The sequence below is a fragment of the Camelus ferus genome, chromosome 10, assembly GCF_009834535.1.
Source record: "Camelus ferus isolate YT-003-E chromosome 10, BCGSAC_Cfer_1.0, whole genome shotgun sequence".
Taxonomy (NCBI): domain Eukaryota; kingdom Metazoa; phylum Chordata; class Mammalia; order Artiodactyla; family Camelidae; genus Camelus; species Camelus ferus.
In genome coordinates, this window is record NC_045705.1 from 31164653 (window position 1) to 31179779 (window position 15127).

The 15127-nt window shown below is 38.7% G+C and overlaps 2 protein-coding genes across 2 annotated transcripts in view; both read right to left on the bottom strand.

The window, feature by feature from the left end:
* The window catches only part of FNBP4 (formin binding protein 4), a 29989-nt gene extending 28887 nt beyond the window's left edge, over nucleotides 1–1102 (bottom strand). The window contains exon 1 of the mRNA XM_032488678.1: nucleotides 783–1102. Coding sequence (XP_032344569.1) covers nucleotides 783–1083 — 301 coding nt within the window. The 5' untranslated portion in view covers nucleotides 1084–1102. The remainder of the gene's footprint in view (nucleotides 1–782) is intronic.
* Nucleotides 1103–2969: 1867 nt separating this feature from the next.
* NUP160 (nucleoporin 160) overlaps nucleotides 2970–15127 on the bottom strand; it is a 39003-nt gene continuing 26845 nt past the window's right edge. The window contains exons 24-36 of the mRNA XM_006190267.3: nucleotides 13850–13945; nucleotides 13656–13750; nucleotides 13462–13558; nucleotides 13263–13368; nucleotides 11084–11244; nucleotides 9936–9996; nucleotides 9112–9222; nucleotides 8807–8930; nucleotides 8062–8163; nucleotides 7285–7426; nucleotides 5672–5797; nucleotides 4507–4611; nucleotides 2970–4059 (exon numbers count right to left, since the gene is read on the bottom strand). Coding sequence (XP_006190329.1) covers nucleotides 3970–4059; nucleotides 4507–4611; nucleotides 5672–5797; nucleotides 7285–7426; nucleotides 8062–8163; nucleotides 8807–8930; nucleotides 9112–9222; nucleotides 9936–9996; nucleotides 11084–11244; nucleotides 13263–13368; nucleotides 13462–13558; nucleotides 13656–13750; nucleotides 13850–13945 — 1416 coding nt within the window. The 3' untranslated portion in view covers nucleotides 2970–3969. The remainder of the gene's footprint in view (nucleotides 4060–4506; nucleotides 4612–5671; nucleotides 5798–7284; nucleotides 7427–8061; nucleotides 8164–8806; nucleotides 8931–9111; nucleotides 9223–9935; nucleotides 9997–11083; nucleotides 11245–13262; nucleotides 13369–13461; nucleotides 13559–13655; nucleotides 13751–13849; nucleotides 13946–15127) is intronic.

The window sequence follows — 15127 nt, forward strand, 5'->3', positions numbered from 1 at the left end:
AAAATTACATGTGATATAATCCCAAGTTTAAACACACACACACACACACACACACACACACACACACACACACCACTATCTTCTCCAGGCTACCATAGGGCTTTTACAACAAGCACAACTAGAGCATATTTTTTTTTTGCATGAGCTACTCAACGTGATTTTTTTTTTTAAACACCTGAAATAATTAGGGGTCTTTCGGCGCCTGGCCCTGTAGTATCATTGTTCGGTTACTCTTAATCCAAGTACCATTCTGGGGATAAACACAAGTACTCGGGAACCCATGTTCCACTTCTCCAGGAATTTTTGTGATACCTGACCATTAGCGGTTACTTTCGCTTTGGCTGGCGTAATAAAAATGCTATGCTCACTTCTAAAGAATCTCTCGATTTCAACAAAAACGAAGGGAAAAGCAGATGACGTGCAAAAAAGGGCAGGATCCACGGTCACCAAACCTAGGACGCGGAAACAACAACTCTCACATTTACCCTGTAAGTTATCCAAAACGGAGAGCAGACGCAGAGTAGACAAGGTGCCCGGGCCAATCCAATCCCTGCGCCAGAGATGGCGTCTCCGGGTCGGCTCCGGCCGATCGCACACGAGTCGGCAGCCCCTTCCGCCTCCCGGAGGCCCACAGCCGTCCTCACCGCAGGCCTCGGATGTGGACGCCGCCCGCCGGGGTTGCTCTTCGTCTCAGGGCCTGGCCTGAAAGGCCTAGGCCGCAAGCCCCGAGCTCGACTTTCCGACGCCCCACCTAGGGGCCGGGGCGCCTCGCGCACGCTTACCTTCTGAAGGCGAGTCGTCGAGCGCCGCGGCGGCAGTCACCGCGGTCGTCGTCGTCGGGGCTGCGGGCGGGGCTGGCTGGCTGGGCACCGCCGCCGTTGAGTCCGGCTCGGTGTCGGGCTCCGGCTCCGGGTCCCGACCCGGTGTGCTGCTACGGGGACCCGGCGGAGAAAGCTGCAGGATAGGCCTACGGCCGGGTACCGCCCGGGACTTCTTCCCCATCGCGAGCTCGAGCGCGAGCCGCGAGCGTCGGACAGCCGAGAGGGCGGGCGTTCGGCGCGGCGCTGCGTAATCAATATTCATACACTGCGACACCGCCTCCCGCAAGGATCCGCTTTTAACCGGCGTAGCGCGCGCCCGCGCAAGCGCCTTGGGCCCTATATGAGCTCCTGGCTCCTCCTCACAGTGGGGAGGGAGGGCTATACCCACGGGGCTAGACGATTGGCTGTTTTGACTCATTGATAGAGCCAGCAGCCAATGGAAAGGGAAAAAGTGTGAGCGTCAAACCAATAGTGCGGAAGGGTCTGAGTTTAGAATTGCTTCCAATTACGTCAGACTCCATCCATGCGTCTTTTGCGGAGTCTTTTCTCTATCGCCTTGTCCTCCATCTTGTATCCGTTCTTCACTGCGTGCTGCTTTCCAAGCCCATTCCCAAGTTTCTCGCTGATTATTGTGGCTTACTTTGGGTATAACATTGAATGTTAAGTAGAATATTGAGTCTTTTAAGGTTTTGCAAATTTTTTCTTAGAGCACAACGATGACGTATTGTATTGTTTTATCAGCTAGAAAAAAAGCACTAGACGTACTACATACGAGGGAAGATCCTAAATTGTTGCGATGGGATATAGGAGACTTCCCAGTCTGGCTCACGGTACCTGCTTTATTAGATACTTCTTCGTTTAGTACTTGCCTCGCCCCTGTCCCGTTCTGGACCCGTCACTCGGAGCATTTCTCTCACCTTAATCCTTCACGGTAGCTGGAATAACTACACAAGGCAAAATTGTCTTACTTTCTCAAGACCCAGTGCAGGCATTACATCGCTAAGCCTTTTATCTCAATGCTGAGCCCCACCCCAGTACTTGACCTACTGATTAAAAAAAGTATAGGATTTTTTGTCTTAGGGTACAAAATTGGAAAGAGCTGTGAAGATTAAAAAGAAACAGAACTTTCTGTTAATAGGTACCATGTTCTGGTAGGAAAAAAAAGTATCAGGTTGAGGTAAATTAGGTTAATTTTGCTACCAAGACTGTGTTCACTGATAGAAGGCTTTGTAGAACAAATTAACTTTCTTACAAGATAACAAAAATCAGTGATAAACTTGGTAAGAACAGTCAATATGAGACTCTTAGTGTCATAAATTCTGTTAACAGAAATGATACTTCTGTCACAGGCTAGTAAGGTAAGGATCTTATCAGTTACATTTTGTCAAATTATTTAAGAATTATGAAGTTTCCCTCCAAGCGTCACACCTTTATTTAATGGTAGTTAAGGACTAAAAAAGAAGGGAGCTCTTTTAATAACAATTTGTAATCAGAAAATTGCCAAAATTGGGAAAAACAAGGAAAGATGATGCTATTATGGACTATAAAAATACCACATGGTCCAGAAAACAAAAATGCAGACCCAAAGTGGTAAGAAAAGTGAAGTGAAACTGGTACCTTCTGCTCTGGTGGGAAATCAAAGTGAAGAAGGTGGAAGAAAATGGACCCGAGAGTTGGCTCCAGCATAGGTTCAAGGTTTTGAACCAACACAGCCAGGACAGGAAAAGCTGGTCAGTGTCTCAAGAACTGCCACCATGGAAACCACTGCTTTGATCAGCAGTGCAAATGAACAGGTTTCTGGAACAGGGTCAGTCTTGAACCACTTCCCATCCTCCAGAAATGGCTACAACAAGGTTTGATATTTTTCAGACTGTAGGTTGTGATCCATTGGTCACTCATGACAAGACAGTAAGTGAGGATGCGCATTTCGTCAAAGCGTTCTCTTGGTTATATATGTGTATACAGGTCAAAATGTGTTATCTAGCTACAGTTGGAAGCTATAAGTTTATGGATGAGAGAGGACAAGGGCTCTGCAGTCCCTTTTTGCTAATCGCATCAAACACTTGACATTAATCAGGGCAGAACTAAAATGAAAAAAGAACCATATACCTCAGTTACCTACCAATACAAGTACCACAGGGAAACACATTGTTTTGTAAAATATATAATGTAAATATGGTATTGATAGCATCAAAATTAAATGCTTATGAAAAACTCAAGAAAGGTCAAAGGGGATACAAGCAAGTATTATACAGATCATTTCCTTAAAAGATAAATTTTAATATACAGAATAAAATTCAAGAGTTTATCTTTTCATTTCCCCCCAAGTTTGCAGCCATCAATGCCTTTGAATCTGATCAGGAAAGTTTATATTTTGGTCCAATACATTATTAGACTACCTGTATGATCAAGTCTGGCTTGATTATCGTAAATCATAGAGGTTAATGGAATTTACTTTAAAAATCTGTTACTTTTATAGATGATAACATTTCAATTTTTTCTTAGCTAAGAGCTTATTCCACTTTCGCCTCAGAAACCAGATTCAAGATAAGATATCTTCCTTAACAGCTGGACATCATGTTAGGCTTAATCTAGGCAAATTATTTAATACTTTATTGAATATCATTAAAAAAAACTCCACAATAAATAATGAAAAGAGTACACAAAATCATTAGCCTCTGTTTGCAATACAGAAAATACATGTCAGTTCTGGACCAAAATAATTCCATTGAAATACAAAAAGTGACAGGGAAGAATGAAAGGATTTGCAGTGACTGCTTTTGGTGGTCAGCTTACAACAAACCAACAACCGTCAGCTATTTTGGAAAGTGAAAGTGGGTTTTAATTTGCAGATAAAGAATGTCTTCGGTAGTTTAAAAAAATACAAACTCTAAAAAAGCTTGTGAATCATATACAAAAGCAGCTGTTTGAGACCAAGGCTGAAAACCAGAAATTGTGAGTTAGCACCACCAGCAAGCACAGGTCCTGTGACTCATCTGCCCTCCTCTCTTGTGCAGAATACAGACTTGAATTTTGGATGCATCATTTATAGGTATAAAAATCTGCCTGGAGTACAGGTTTCCTGTAGTGTAAAGTCTTAAGCCCTAAGAGGCACCTAGTGGTTACAAAGGCTGGGCAATCATCCATATCACAAGTTCCGACGATACAATAAATCCCGTGTTGCCTTATCAACTTTTTGCTGGTAGTCCTCTAATTTGTCAAGTATTTTCTGGGATAGCTGTAGGAGAGTAGAAGGGAATCATTAGAGAATAGGTCAAGGACTGGAAAAGACTACAGTTATCAATCACTTTGACTTTACCAACTAGATTTCCCCTAATAAAGCTGTTAGCCACTGTGCTTCATTTAATCCCCATTCAGTACAGGAGTCTGCTGTGACTCCATCGATAAAACTGGACTTTGCTGTTGTATGCAATACTCCTACCCTGTTTTCCTAATGAATTTTCTAAATATGCAAATCACACCAGTATTTTTAATAAAAGCTTTACTAGCTCTCTTCCCAGAACCAGAAAGGTTCTATCTGATCTAACTAATCCTTTCCTAAAGGGGTTGGGCAGCATGTGAAAGGCAATAAATGGCTTCTGCCCTCCCCTTGATCCTCGAGAACCAGAAGAGCAAGCCGTAGGTGTAACTTCTAGTGCAAGGGCTCAGGAAAGACTCTACTCACTGCAATGTTGTGACTGTTGGCACTGTTCTCTCCCAGAGCCTGGAGAAGCTGATCAATGGAAGAGTATGGGAGCCACACCATTGGAGCTGTTGCAGACAGTGGAAACTGAAAGGAAAAATATCTATTATTTGAAGAAAATCTGAAAAGTGGACCATTTCTAGGTAGTTACTTTCACAGGCCTCGACAACATGAAATGCTTTTTTCATAGCAGGAGATTACATGTGTATGTGTACATGCACGTGTGCACACAAGTACGCAACTGGAACCCTCCCCCCATGCCTTTTCCATTGGGGAACGTGTCCTTTTCTTAGTTAAATCAAATGTATTATTAAATTCACGTCTTCTTGGAGGAGGGTGTAGCTCAGTGGTAGAGCGCATGCTTAGCATGCACAAGGTCCTGGCTTCAATCCCCAGTACCTCCATTTAAAAAACAAATTATTAAAACAAAAAAAACCCCTAATTACCCTCTCCACCGAAATTTAAAAAAGAAAAAGAAATCTATGTCATCTTTATCTTAAAAAAGCCTTAAGGCCTATTAAGGATAAAAACAGTCAACAAAACTCTTCCCTAAATTGTCAATGAATGATACTATTTCCAGTCTAAAATTTATATTCAAATTATCTGGAAAAAAACTTTGGAAAAGGAAAATTCAGCTTCTGAAGTTCTGAATACTTTCTTGAGAGTTTAAGAACTTGGGTCTGTAGTTAACTAGACCTGGATTTTAGACCTGGCTTTTCTATTTACCATCTGTGTGAGCTTTGGTAATTTAACCTCTGAGCCTCTGTTTCCTCACTGGGTTAAAAAAAAAAAAGGATTAAAACAGTCCCTGATAGGCTGCTGTAAGGATTAAATGAGAAAACACTTGTAGAGAATTAGCACAGTCTTTGGCACACAGATAATGCCATTTTGTTCTTATTTATCTCACTCCTTCAAATATTACCTCATCCACATTCCCTTGATAGAGAAAAATGAAAGCTACTTCCCTTTTATAAACAGGAAACTGGAGACTCCTAGAGTGCCAGTTCCTGCTCTTGGAGAAAACTAGTTGTATAACTACAAACAGTGGAGGTTAAGCCCACTATTCTATAGTTCAATTTACTTCCAGATCCTGCTTTTACTTAGTGTGATAATACAGAATTAAAAATAAATGTGTACACAAGCCTACCTCAATTCCAAAGTACTGATGTCCTTTTCCCAGTACAGCATCCACATATTCTGAAACCAAATCCACAGCTTCTTCTAAAAGGTCATAGTTTAAGTAGAGACGGAGCAACTCAGCGGCATCAACCATCTGTAAAAAGTCAGTGATTTAGAACATTTACCTATTTCCATCTTACATGGGCACTGACCAAAGGATGTTGAGTGTCTGATTCCCTGGCATTTATACTTTTCATTATAAATAAATCGAGCACTATTGTTTACTTATCTTGGGATGAGGGATGAATTCCTAAGAGCTCGGTTACCTCTGAGCATCTTGTGAGGCCCTTTCTGTTAAGTGGCCTTCCTCCACTGTTCTGTGGTCTAAGACACATTTCAATTCTTTTCTATTTCAGTTTCCATAGTTGTAAAAGTCAACAAAACCTTCCCAGAAATGCTGACTACCAAAGAGATGATATAGTCACATTAATTCTCAGAAATATATGAATGACAAAGGTAAAAGAAGTTAAAAGAACCACCAACTTTAAATGCTTGAATTATATTTGTATTTAACTGAGGGTGAGAGAAAAGTGAATACAACCTCAGTTTGGAAGGGCTCTCCTAATGATGTCAACTATGCTTTCTCTATCTGATTTTTTAAAAATTTTATTTATTTACTTATTTAGAATTAATTTATTTTTATCTCTATCCGATTTAATCACAATCTTAACCTTTACCATCTTAGTTGCCTTCTCTACTTTCTAACTTAAAAAAAAAAATCAACTTTCTTGATTTTCAGCTTCATATTCTTTTTCTGTTGTACCAAATGTATTTCAAATACAGTAGTTCTCCAACTTAGTTGTGCATCAGATCAAATTAGGACCTTGTTAAAATATAGATCCTGGATCCTAACTCCAGATTTGATTCTGTAAGTCTGGGATGGAGCCCAGGAATCTATATTTTGAAGAAGCCCACCATCCAAATAATTCTGATGTAGGCGGCCCAAGAACCCAATTTTTTACAAAAAACGAAAGAAACACTTGTAGTATTTGAAAACTACTCCACCCGCTCTTGTGAATTTTTGAGTAATGAATAGTAAATGCTGTGTTATGCATATACTCATTATTCTAAATACACACTCATTGTTCTAAATACATACTCATCGTTCAGTGAGCACACAAGCATGCATTAACTTAATCACTAGCCCGTAGAATGTTAAGTCTGAACACCCAGTACACTTCATCAGGATTGAAGTAAACAGTTCTTAGCGTTTTTAGTTAAGACTGAGAAACTGTAAGCATGTAAGTTGGGGTGGGGAGGGTATAGCTCAGTGGTAAAGTGCATGCTTAGCATGCCTGAGGTCCTGGGTTCAATCACCAGTCCCTCCATTAAATAAATAAATAAACCTAATTACCTCCCCCCAACCCCCCCACAAAAGAATATGAAAATGAATACATGTATGTATTTCACTGAAACATTATGCTGTACATCAGAAACTGATGTACTGTAAACTGACTCTACTTTAAAAAAAAAGTCAGTATATTTCCATAAATTATCGCTCTTTCTTTTTAATCATCTTATGAAGTTTTTCAGGATGATAAACATCAGGTTCTTACTCTCTACAGTTAAGATACCACTCACCTTGTAACTGTTTATAAGCCAGTTAGGCAGAGGCACTCCATGAGACAAGAGCTTGTTGATTACACAGTGGTGATACAGGTTATTCTGGACTTTGTATCTTTCCAGGTAAGTTGATAATAGTCGCCATGCTTCATCTGTAGCACTTGATAAAAGCAGAAAGGACTGATGAGTTCCAGATTCTTAACAGGTAATTATAGTTCCATTCAAAGCATGTATTTATAATGGAAGAATCTTTGGAAGCTCACAACTGAATTGATAATACAGCTAAATGACAACTAACATCTTAGGGCCAGTGTGACTTAGGGTGGTTCTAGAAACTGGATGACTTGGATTCTTGTATAATTCTCTCCCAATAACAACATATGGATCGAACTATACAATTCACTTAATATCTTTGTTCCAGATTTCTAAAACAAGGAAATTGGCTCAGATCACTGTTTCCAAACCTGATCAATCATTAGAATCACGCCGAAGTTCTGATTTAGAAGACTAGGGTGATGTCTTTTAATCTGTATTTTAATAGTAATTCTGGTGTGTTAAGTTAGGGGTTGAAAAATAATGTCAGAGGACTTCAAAATTGTAAAATGCTATAATTCTAAAGTGCAAATCTGCATAATACAAATTGCAAATGCAATTCAAAGAAGGGAGATTTGCTAAGGGTTAGGGATGTTAGAGAAGTATTCTGAAGACACTGAAGTACATTCAGCTCATTGAGTGCACAGGAGAAGTATAGGGACGGTAAGCCCTCCCAGGGTCGGATGAAGACTGAGGCTGTACCTTGACTCCTTAGTGGTGATGACTGACGAGAGCTGATTGGCTGCCAGCCAGGCCCAGGCTTCTGCTTGTGCTGCCTCTCCTCCAAATTGCAGTTTGATGCATCTGCAACAAAAATGGTTCCAAACACAGTAAGCTAATCTGCCGACAAGCACCTCATCATTTTATTAATAAAAATGGAAATACGATGACAACACTAACTCTAGTCTATTGCTGAATTTACTACTGGGATACTGGCCCTTCCCTCTCCTCACAGCTACACAGCTAACTAGATGACCCACAAGGCCATTAATAAGTGTTAAGAGATAATTTATTTCCAAGAGAAAACTGATGAAAAATTCTAAAAGTTTAAAAAAATGTTTCCAACTCACAAACTACTTGACTATTTAGATACAATGTAACTTTAATAAGAAGTATTTTTTAAGTGTTTACAGGGGCCAATAGATGTCCCAAAGGATTGAAGAGAACATATGCCTTGTCTAAATGAACACCACTATTTAACTGCCGGGTGGAGCATATGGGCTTGGGAATGCCAGATCTGATTTCTCAAAAGAAGCTATAAATTAAGATTTAAAAAAAAAACCAAAAAAAAAAAAACCCAGTCAACTACAAAAAAAAAACCATTGTGTGGACTACAGAAAAACCACTTCTTTAAACTTGGCTCATGGGCCCACTGCTTCACACTAAGCAATGTATAGTATTTTTGCATTAAAAAATTAGGACTATAAAAAGACAATTTCATACATACTTGAAAGCAAGTCCCTCAAAGACTGGCGTTAAGGGAAGCTTAAAAGTCTGACAGAGTGATATGGCGGTGTCAAAAAGGCCAGCCTGAACCAAGAGAGTGACCATCTCCTCTGCTGATGAACTTCCTGTGGAAATGGAAAAGAGCTATCTTTAGTGCAACCAACAGTACGTGCAAATAAACCGAACCCAAAGACTTGTTGATGACTATCTCAGAATAACAACCACGTGCTTTACCCCTGTCTAGCACACTGTGCCCATGCCCCGCCCTACAACTTGTATTGTGCTGACAGATTGCTGAACGCCAACCTGCCACCGCGACTGCTGAGGGGTCGTGCTGCGCCAGAGTGAGGCGAGTGCGGGCCAAGGAACACTCCTTCTCCAGATCTTCCAGTTCCAGGATTTCAATCTGTCTGTTTGCTGTAAGCCAAAGAAAAACATTTCCAAGTCCCAAAGTACAAAGGAAGTGCCTGTTAGACAAACTCAGCCTGTCAATTTCCACTAAACATTAACATCCAGTTTAATTTCATGACAAAGGCATGAAGATGGGGAGAAAACAAGGGGCTCAAGACAAGCTAACTTTAAAAAAGCAGCAGCCCTGCTTCCTGCTACAGCTGAGTCAGATCAATGTGCTCTAGTATCGACAGCTGCCGATGAGGAGGCACCTGCGAGGCATTTCAGGTATAATTTCACTTAACTCAATTGAATTACAATTACGTAATTACAATTTATTCCTTAATTACACTTGCAAAATACTGTTATTTTTATGAATAAGAAAGGAATAGGCCCAAAGCGAGAGGCAAAATTAAAGCCAGGTGTGTCCAACTCTACAGCCCAAGCCTCCACGGTGATACCAAAGGAGCCCTGATAAAACAAATGTTTGGTACTAAGTGATTTAAACACAACAAAAACACACACACACTTTTTTTAAGCATTCTCATTTTTCATACAGGCAAAGAAAGCTTTCAGAGGGCTGCCAGACAACCTTTAGCAGAAAACTAAAAATAAATTAACAAGAAGGAACTTAACAATATTTTTATAACTACTATACATAATACAATATACTACAATATAAATATACATAACACTACTGAATTACTGTTCAGCAAAGAATCAGTGAGACCCTGACTCACTTGGGGCAGCTGTGCATTCTCCATCATGATTCCTCTTAGGGGATGCTCCCGGGCGATCATACTGAAAAGACAAAACAAGTGATTTAATTGTGAAAAACTGGTATTTTATTTTTCATATCATTAACTATGATCCAGAGCTTTCATGCTTAAATTCTCTCAACAAAAATTATGTTTATTTCAACTACACAGCTCTTCTTACAAAGATACTGAAGCTACCAGACAAAGAAATGGAGTTGTCTGCCAAGGTGGCACACTTAGCTAAAACACGTTACTGTCCAAGGGCATGGATTTGATCTCCATATAAACCATCTGACTTTCCTTGGTTCCAGATTTATATTCTCTACCCATAACCCTGGGAAACAGCATAGTATGTGCAGGAACTCTACAAGTTAGCTGGGACTATATGACCCCATGAGCAGACAGGAAAAGCTCAAGGTTTCCCTCCTTTAAAAATACTAATTGTAGATTAAATGAACAAAAATGAATGAAATAAAGCAGCTACCATTTACTGAGCACTTTTTGCAGGTCAGGCACTGTCACTGTTTAAGCAATCTACATGAATTATCTCAATTAATAGCTAAACAATCCTATAAAGTAGACATTATTATCATCAAACCTATTTTATGCAAGAGGATAACTGGACAGTAAAAGATTAAGTAATCTGCACATTCTGTTGATTCCTGTTTTGTGGTTGGCTTTATTCCTTTGATAACTATGTAAGTTTAAAAAGCTAAAGCTGTAAAATGTTCTTAGAAACAATGATCAGTACATATATGTAAACTGAAAAAAATATGTGCAGTATATTGTATGTATGTATTTACATGCAATATAATGTATATGTGCAGTCAAACTAGTAACTCTACCTAATAAAACTGAAAAAGGGAAAAAAAAGATTAAGTAATCTGCCTGAAGTTAGTCAGGTTGTCTAACTCCAAAACCACTGTGCAATACGTATTCCTGCCATAACTCTGAACTTGGGAACTTAAGGGGTAGTAATGTGTAACAAATGAATTGCTGCAAAAATTAAGTTTATAAATATTCCAGTGGAAATTTTAAATAAAATGAAACAAAATGAGGTAATAGTTTTGAAAGGACCAAACCAAATAAATTCAATGATCCCCAAATTCCAGGATGAGAAATTTTCATACCAGTGCACCGGATGCTGGCTGCACAATCCATGCATATTCTGGACGAATAAGTCGTAAACAATTAATAGCAGCCAGGTAACAGTTGCCTTGCTTCTCAAGTCCCCGGAGAGTTCGCACCTCTCTGCCAAGACGCATTCCGTACTCGAACATCACTGTGCCAGCTATGAGGCAGTAACACACATTAGAATTTAAAAAAAAGGGTATTTGTACACTCCTGTTCACAGTAGTAATATTCACAACTGCCAAAAGATGGAAGCAATATAAGTGTCCACTTATGAGTAGACAAAAATGTGGCATATACATACAATTGAATATTTATTCAGTCTTAAAAGGAAGGAAATTCTGACACGTGCTACAACATGGATGAACCTTGAAGACATTATGCTATGTGAAATAAGCAAGTCACAAAAAGACAAATACTGTATGATTCTGGTAACCAAATTTATAGAAAGAGTAAAATGGTGGTGGCTAGGGGTTGGGGGGAGGAGGGAATGGGAAGTTTAAGGAGTAGAAAGTTTCCATTTTGCAAGATGAAAACGGTTCTGGAGATTGGTTACACAATACTGTGAAGATACTTTACTAAATACTTAAAAATGATTAAGATAGTAAAGTTTGTTATGTGTATTTTACCACCCCCCTACCCAAAACAAACCTCACAAAACACCCTAAAACATCCAAAATGTTACTTCTGGTGTTTAGACACTACATTCCCAGATAGAACAGAACACTAGCTTAGAGAAATCAGTCTCAGCCATACTACCACCTACCCTCACCCAGGATTCTGAAACTGAGAAATGTCTGGGTGCTCTGTTCAGGAACACAGACTTTTATTTTTATAATACTTTAGTTATTACATAGGTTGAATGGAATACTGAAAAATAGATTGTTCTAAGACAGCACAGGACTCCAGAAACTAGCATTTAAAACTTTTCTTTCAGTTTTCAAATCAAATTATTTTTCATCCCAACAAATATTTTTAAGTGCCTGCAATATGTAACACATTTTCTCAGAAAAAGAGCCTTGCTCCAGAAAGACCTGAACATTAATCCAGCTAAACTGGTCTTAGGTTGATGTAAATGGATGTTGTCATTGTGGAAGCAGAGAGAGATCATGAATCATCTCTACTTCCCTTCCTGTATGATTCAAGAAAATAAGGACTATGCAAACATGTTTTACCACTAGGAATATTAAGAACATGACTATGAATTACTTCCATCCACTCTTCCCAATGACAATCAGCAAGAAACCTAATGAAAACTTCTGAGTGAAAACGGTATAAAAATGCCGGATGTTCCAAAGGGGAACCACAATGGTTATCTTGGAAAATATGATCTTAAAACAGACATGTAATTCCTTCATTTTAGCTGACCTACTGAAGACCTCATTAGTCATCACACAAATCCAAATTAAGAAACATTCTACAAAAATGACTGGTCTGTACACTTCAAAAATAACAATGTCATCAAAGGCAAAGTAAGGCTAAAAGAATCCTCCAGATTAGAGAAGATTAAAGAGAAACGACAGTTAAATGCAAGATGTGATCCTAGGTCGGGGATGAGGACAATATAGGGGGAATGTACTATTAAAAGAAATCATTATGACAATTGGCAAAATTTAAATCTAAATAGAACATCATATAAAAGCACTACATCTACATTTAATTCACAAAATTAGTTACATTTTCTTAATTTGATAATTGTATTGCGGTTATATAAGGAAATGTCCTTGAGATGCACCTGAAGTATTTACGCATTGAGACGTGATGTCTGCAACTTCCAAAAAGAATCAGCAAAAATAAGTAAGGATAGAGAGAGAAGGCCAATGGCAAAATGGCACGGGAACTTAAAACCAGCCTCAAGAATTCAAAGTGCCTCTGGTAAAAAAGTTAAAGTTTCCTTTAAAAGCAGATGGAAGATACACACAGAATGCCATCTCACTGGAAATGCCTCAGGAATGTTTCAGGATGGGAGTAAGTGCCTGTCTTTAAGGCTAACAGGTAATCTACAAAAACGTGAAGCTAATCTTAAACTTAAACGTAAGTTCCCCAAATGCTTGTGGAGAATACTTGTCCAATGGTAAAAATAAGGTAAAAATTATGTTAAGTCAAACACATAATATTTTTGTGAAACATGATAAAACTGATAAATTGCCTCCAAGAAAGACTGCTTCAACTGCTCACCCTTCCGGTAATTGTGGCGATAGATGTGAAAGGCATACAGAAGCTCATAGTAATTGTGAGTCATAAGGTCCACAGCTCTCGCACGGGATTCAATTATTCCTACAACCTGACAGAGGGAAAGCAATCAGATATCAAAGTCAGTAGCCATCGTGACAGCCACCAAGTTTATGTCTCATCATTCGTGAATACATAAAATTACCTCATTGTGCAGATTCACATAGGGAAACTCTACAAGATCCTGTAGCTGCGACCGTTCACAAAGAACGACCACCAGCTGCCGTAAACAATCTAACTGCCTAGAAGGAAAGAAAGGGATATGAGGGTAAAGTGTCTTAGGGGATTACACAGGGCTGGTCAATTGCCTTCTCTAAATAAGACCGTGAGGTTGACTACCTGCTGGAATCAGGAATCTGGGTTAAGGCTTCGTATGCTTGGCTATTGTGACCTAAATCCAAATGATGTTTGAAAATGCATGTCCTTAAAGTAGCCTAGAAATCAATAATAGGGGAAAAAAAGAGTAATAGAAATTAAAACACCACATTCATGACAAAATCAAGGGCAATAACTGGAGTAGAGTCGGTTCTTACCTGACTTTTCCAGTCATCACCTGCTTCAGTTATCGCTGATGTGGCCAACTGAATGACCAGTTCAGGCAAACCAACAACGTCTAGCAGACGCAAAACCTAAGGGAAAGTAGAAGAAATTTCCATTAAAATTAACATGGTGAAGTGTACTTCAAAATGAGATATGATTTAAAATCAATTAAGTAACTAGGTAAGATAAAGATTAAATTAAAGGTGCTGACAAGATGGACAAGATTTCTTGGTTAATATTTTAAGATTTTCCTTTAGATTCTACTGTTAAATAAGAGGCTTGTCATAAAACTCTCTTGGTTTTCTTTTGTTCACAGCTCCATCATCAGTGTGTAGTACATAATAGGCTCTCGGTAAATCTTCATTGAATAAAGAAACAAATACAATTTCACTACTAACTTTTCCTACTAACTAGATAGGCTACAGGTGTATTTAAAGCCTAGTAAATTAGCACCATAGCCTTATAAAAACCCTACAGAGAATACGTTACTGTTTGACATAAACCATTTCTAATACAACATAAAACAGTGCTCTTCAAACTTTTTTGTCTACTCCATTAAGAATGTCTGCATATACTCCCCCAGACATGTGCATGTGTATTTACTTAGATACACACAGTTCTCTAATAAATATGTATAATACACTCAAAATACAAATTTCTAAAGGATGAAAATAAGATAGAAGTAGTTTAAAAATTATTTTTATTTATTAGTACTTATTATCTTTTCCCTTTATCAACAGTATAAAAACATCTTTTTGTTCTGGATGCTTAGCTTTTTTTTAAGGTTATGCTTTTTAATGAAGTATAACACATATTTAGAAACGTACACAAGTCCTAAGCACATAGCTGACTGAATGTCCACCAAGTAAACATATCCATGTTCCCAGCAGCCAAATTAAGAATTCTATCAGTACTCCAAAGCCCCCGTGTGACTCCTGTCAGCCACTACTGACTTCTAATAGTTTCTTCTTTTAATTTCATGAAAGCAGAATCTATGGTATTTCTGTGTGTGTTTGCCTTCTTTTGCTTAACATGTTTGTAAGACTGATCTATGTTATTTCATCAAACAATTCATTTCATTGCTGTGTTATATCCCATTGAAAGAATGTACCATAATTCATTGATCCATTCTGTTAATCAAAGGTGCAAGCGCCAGCTCTTTTCCTCATTTGCCTGCATGTACTTGGTCAGTATTATCTTCAGTCCGGCTTCTTCGCAGGAATTTTTAAAAGCCGAGTCCATATTGTGAAAGTGATGTTCATTAAAATTAA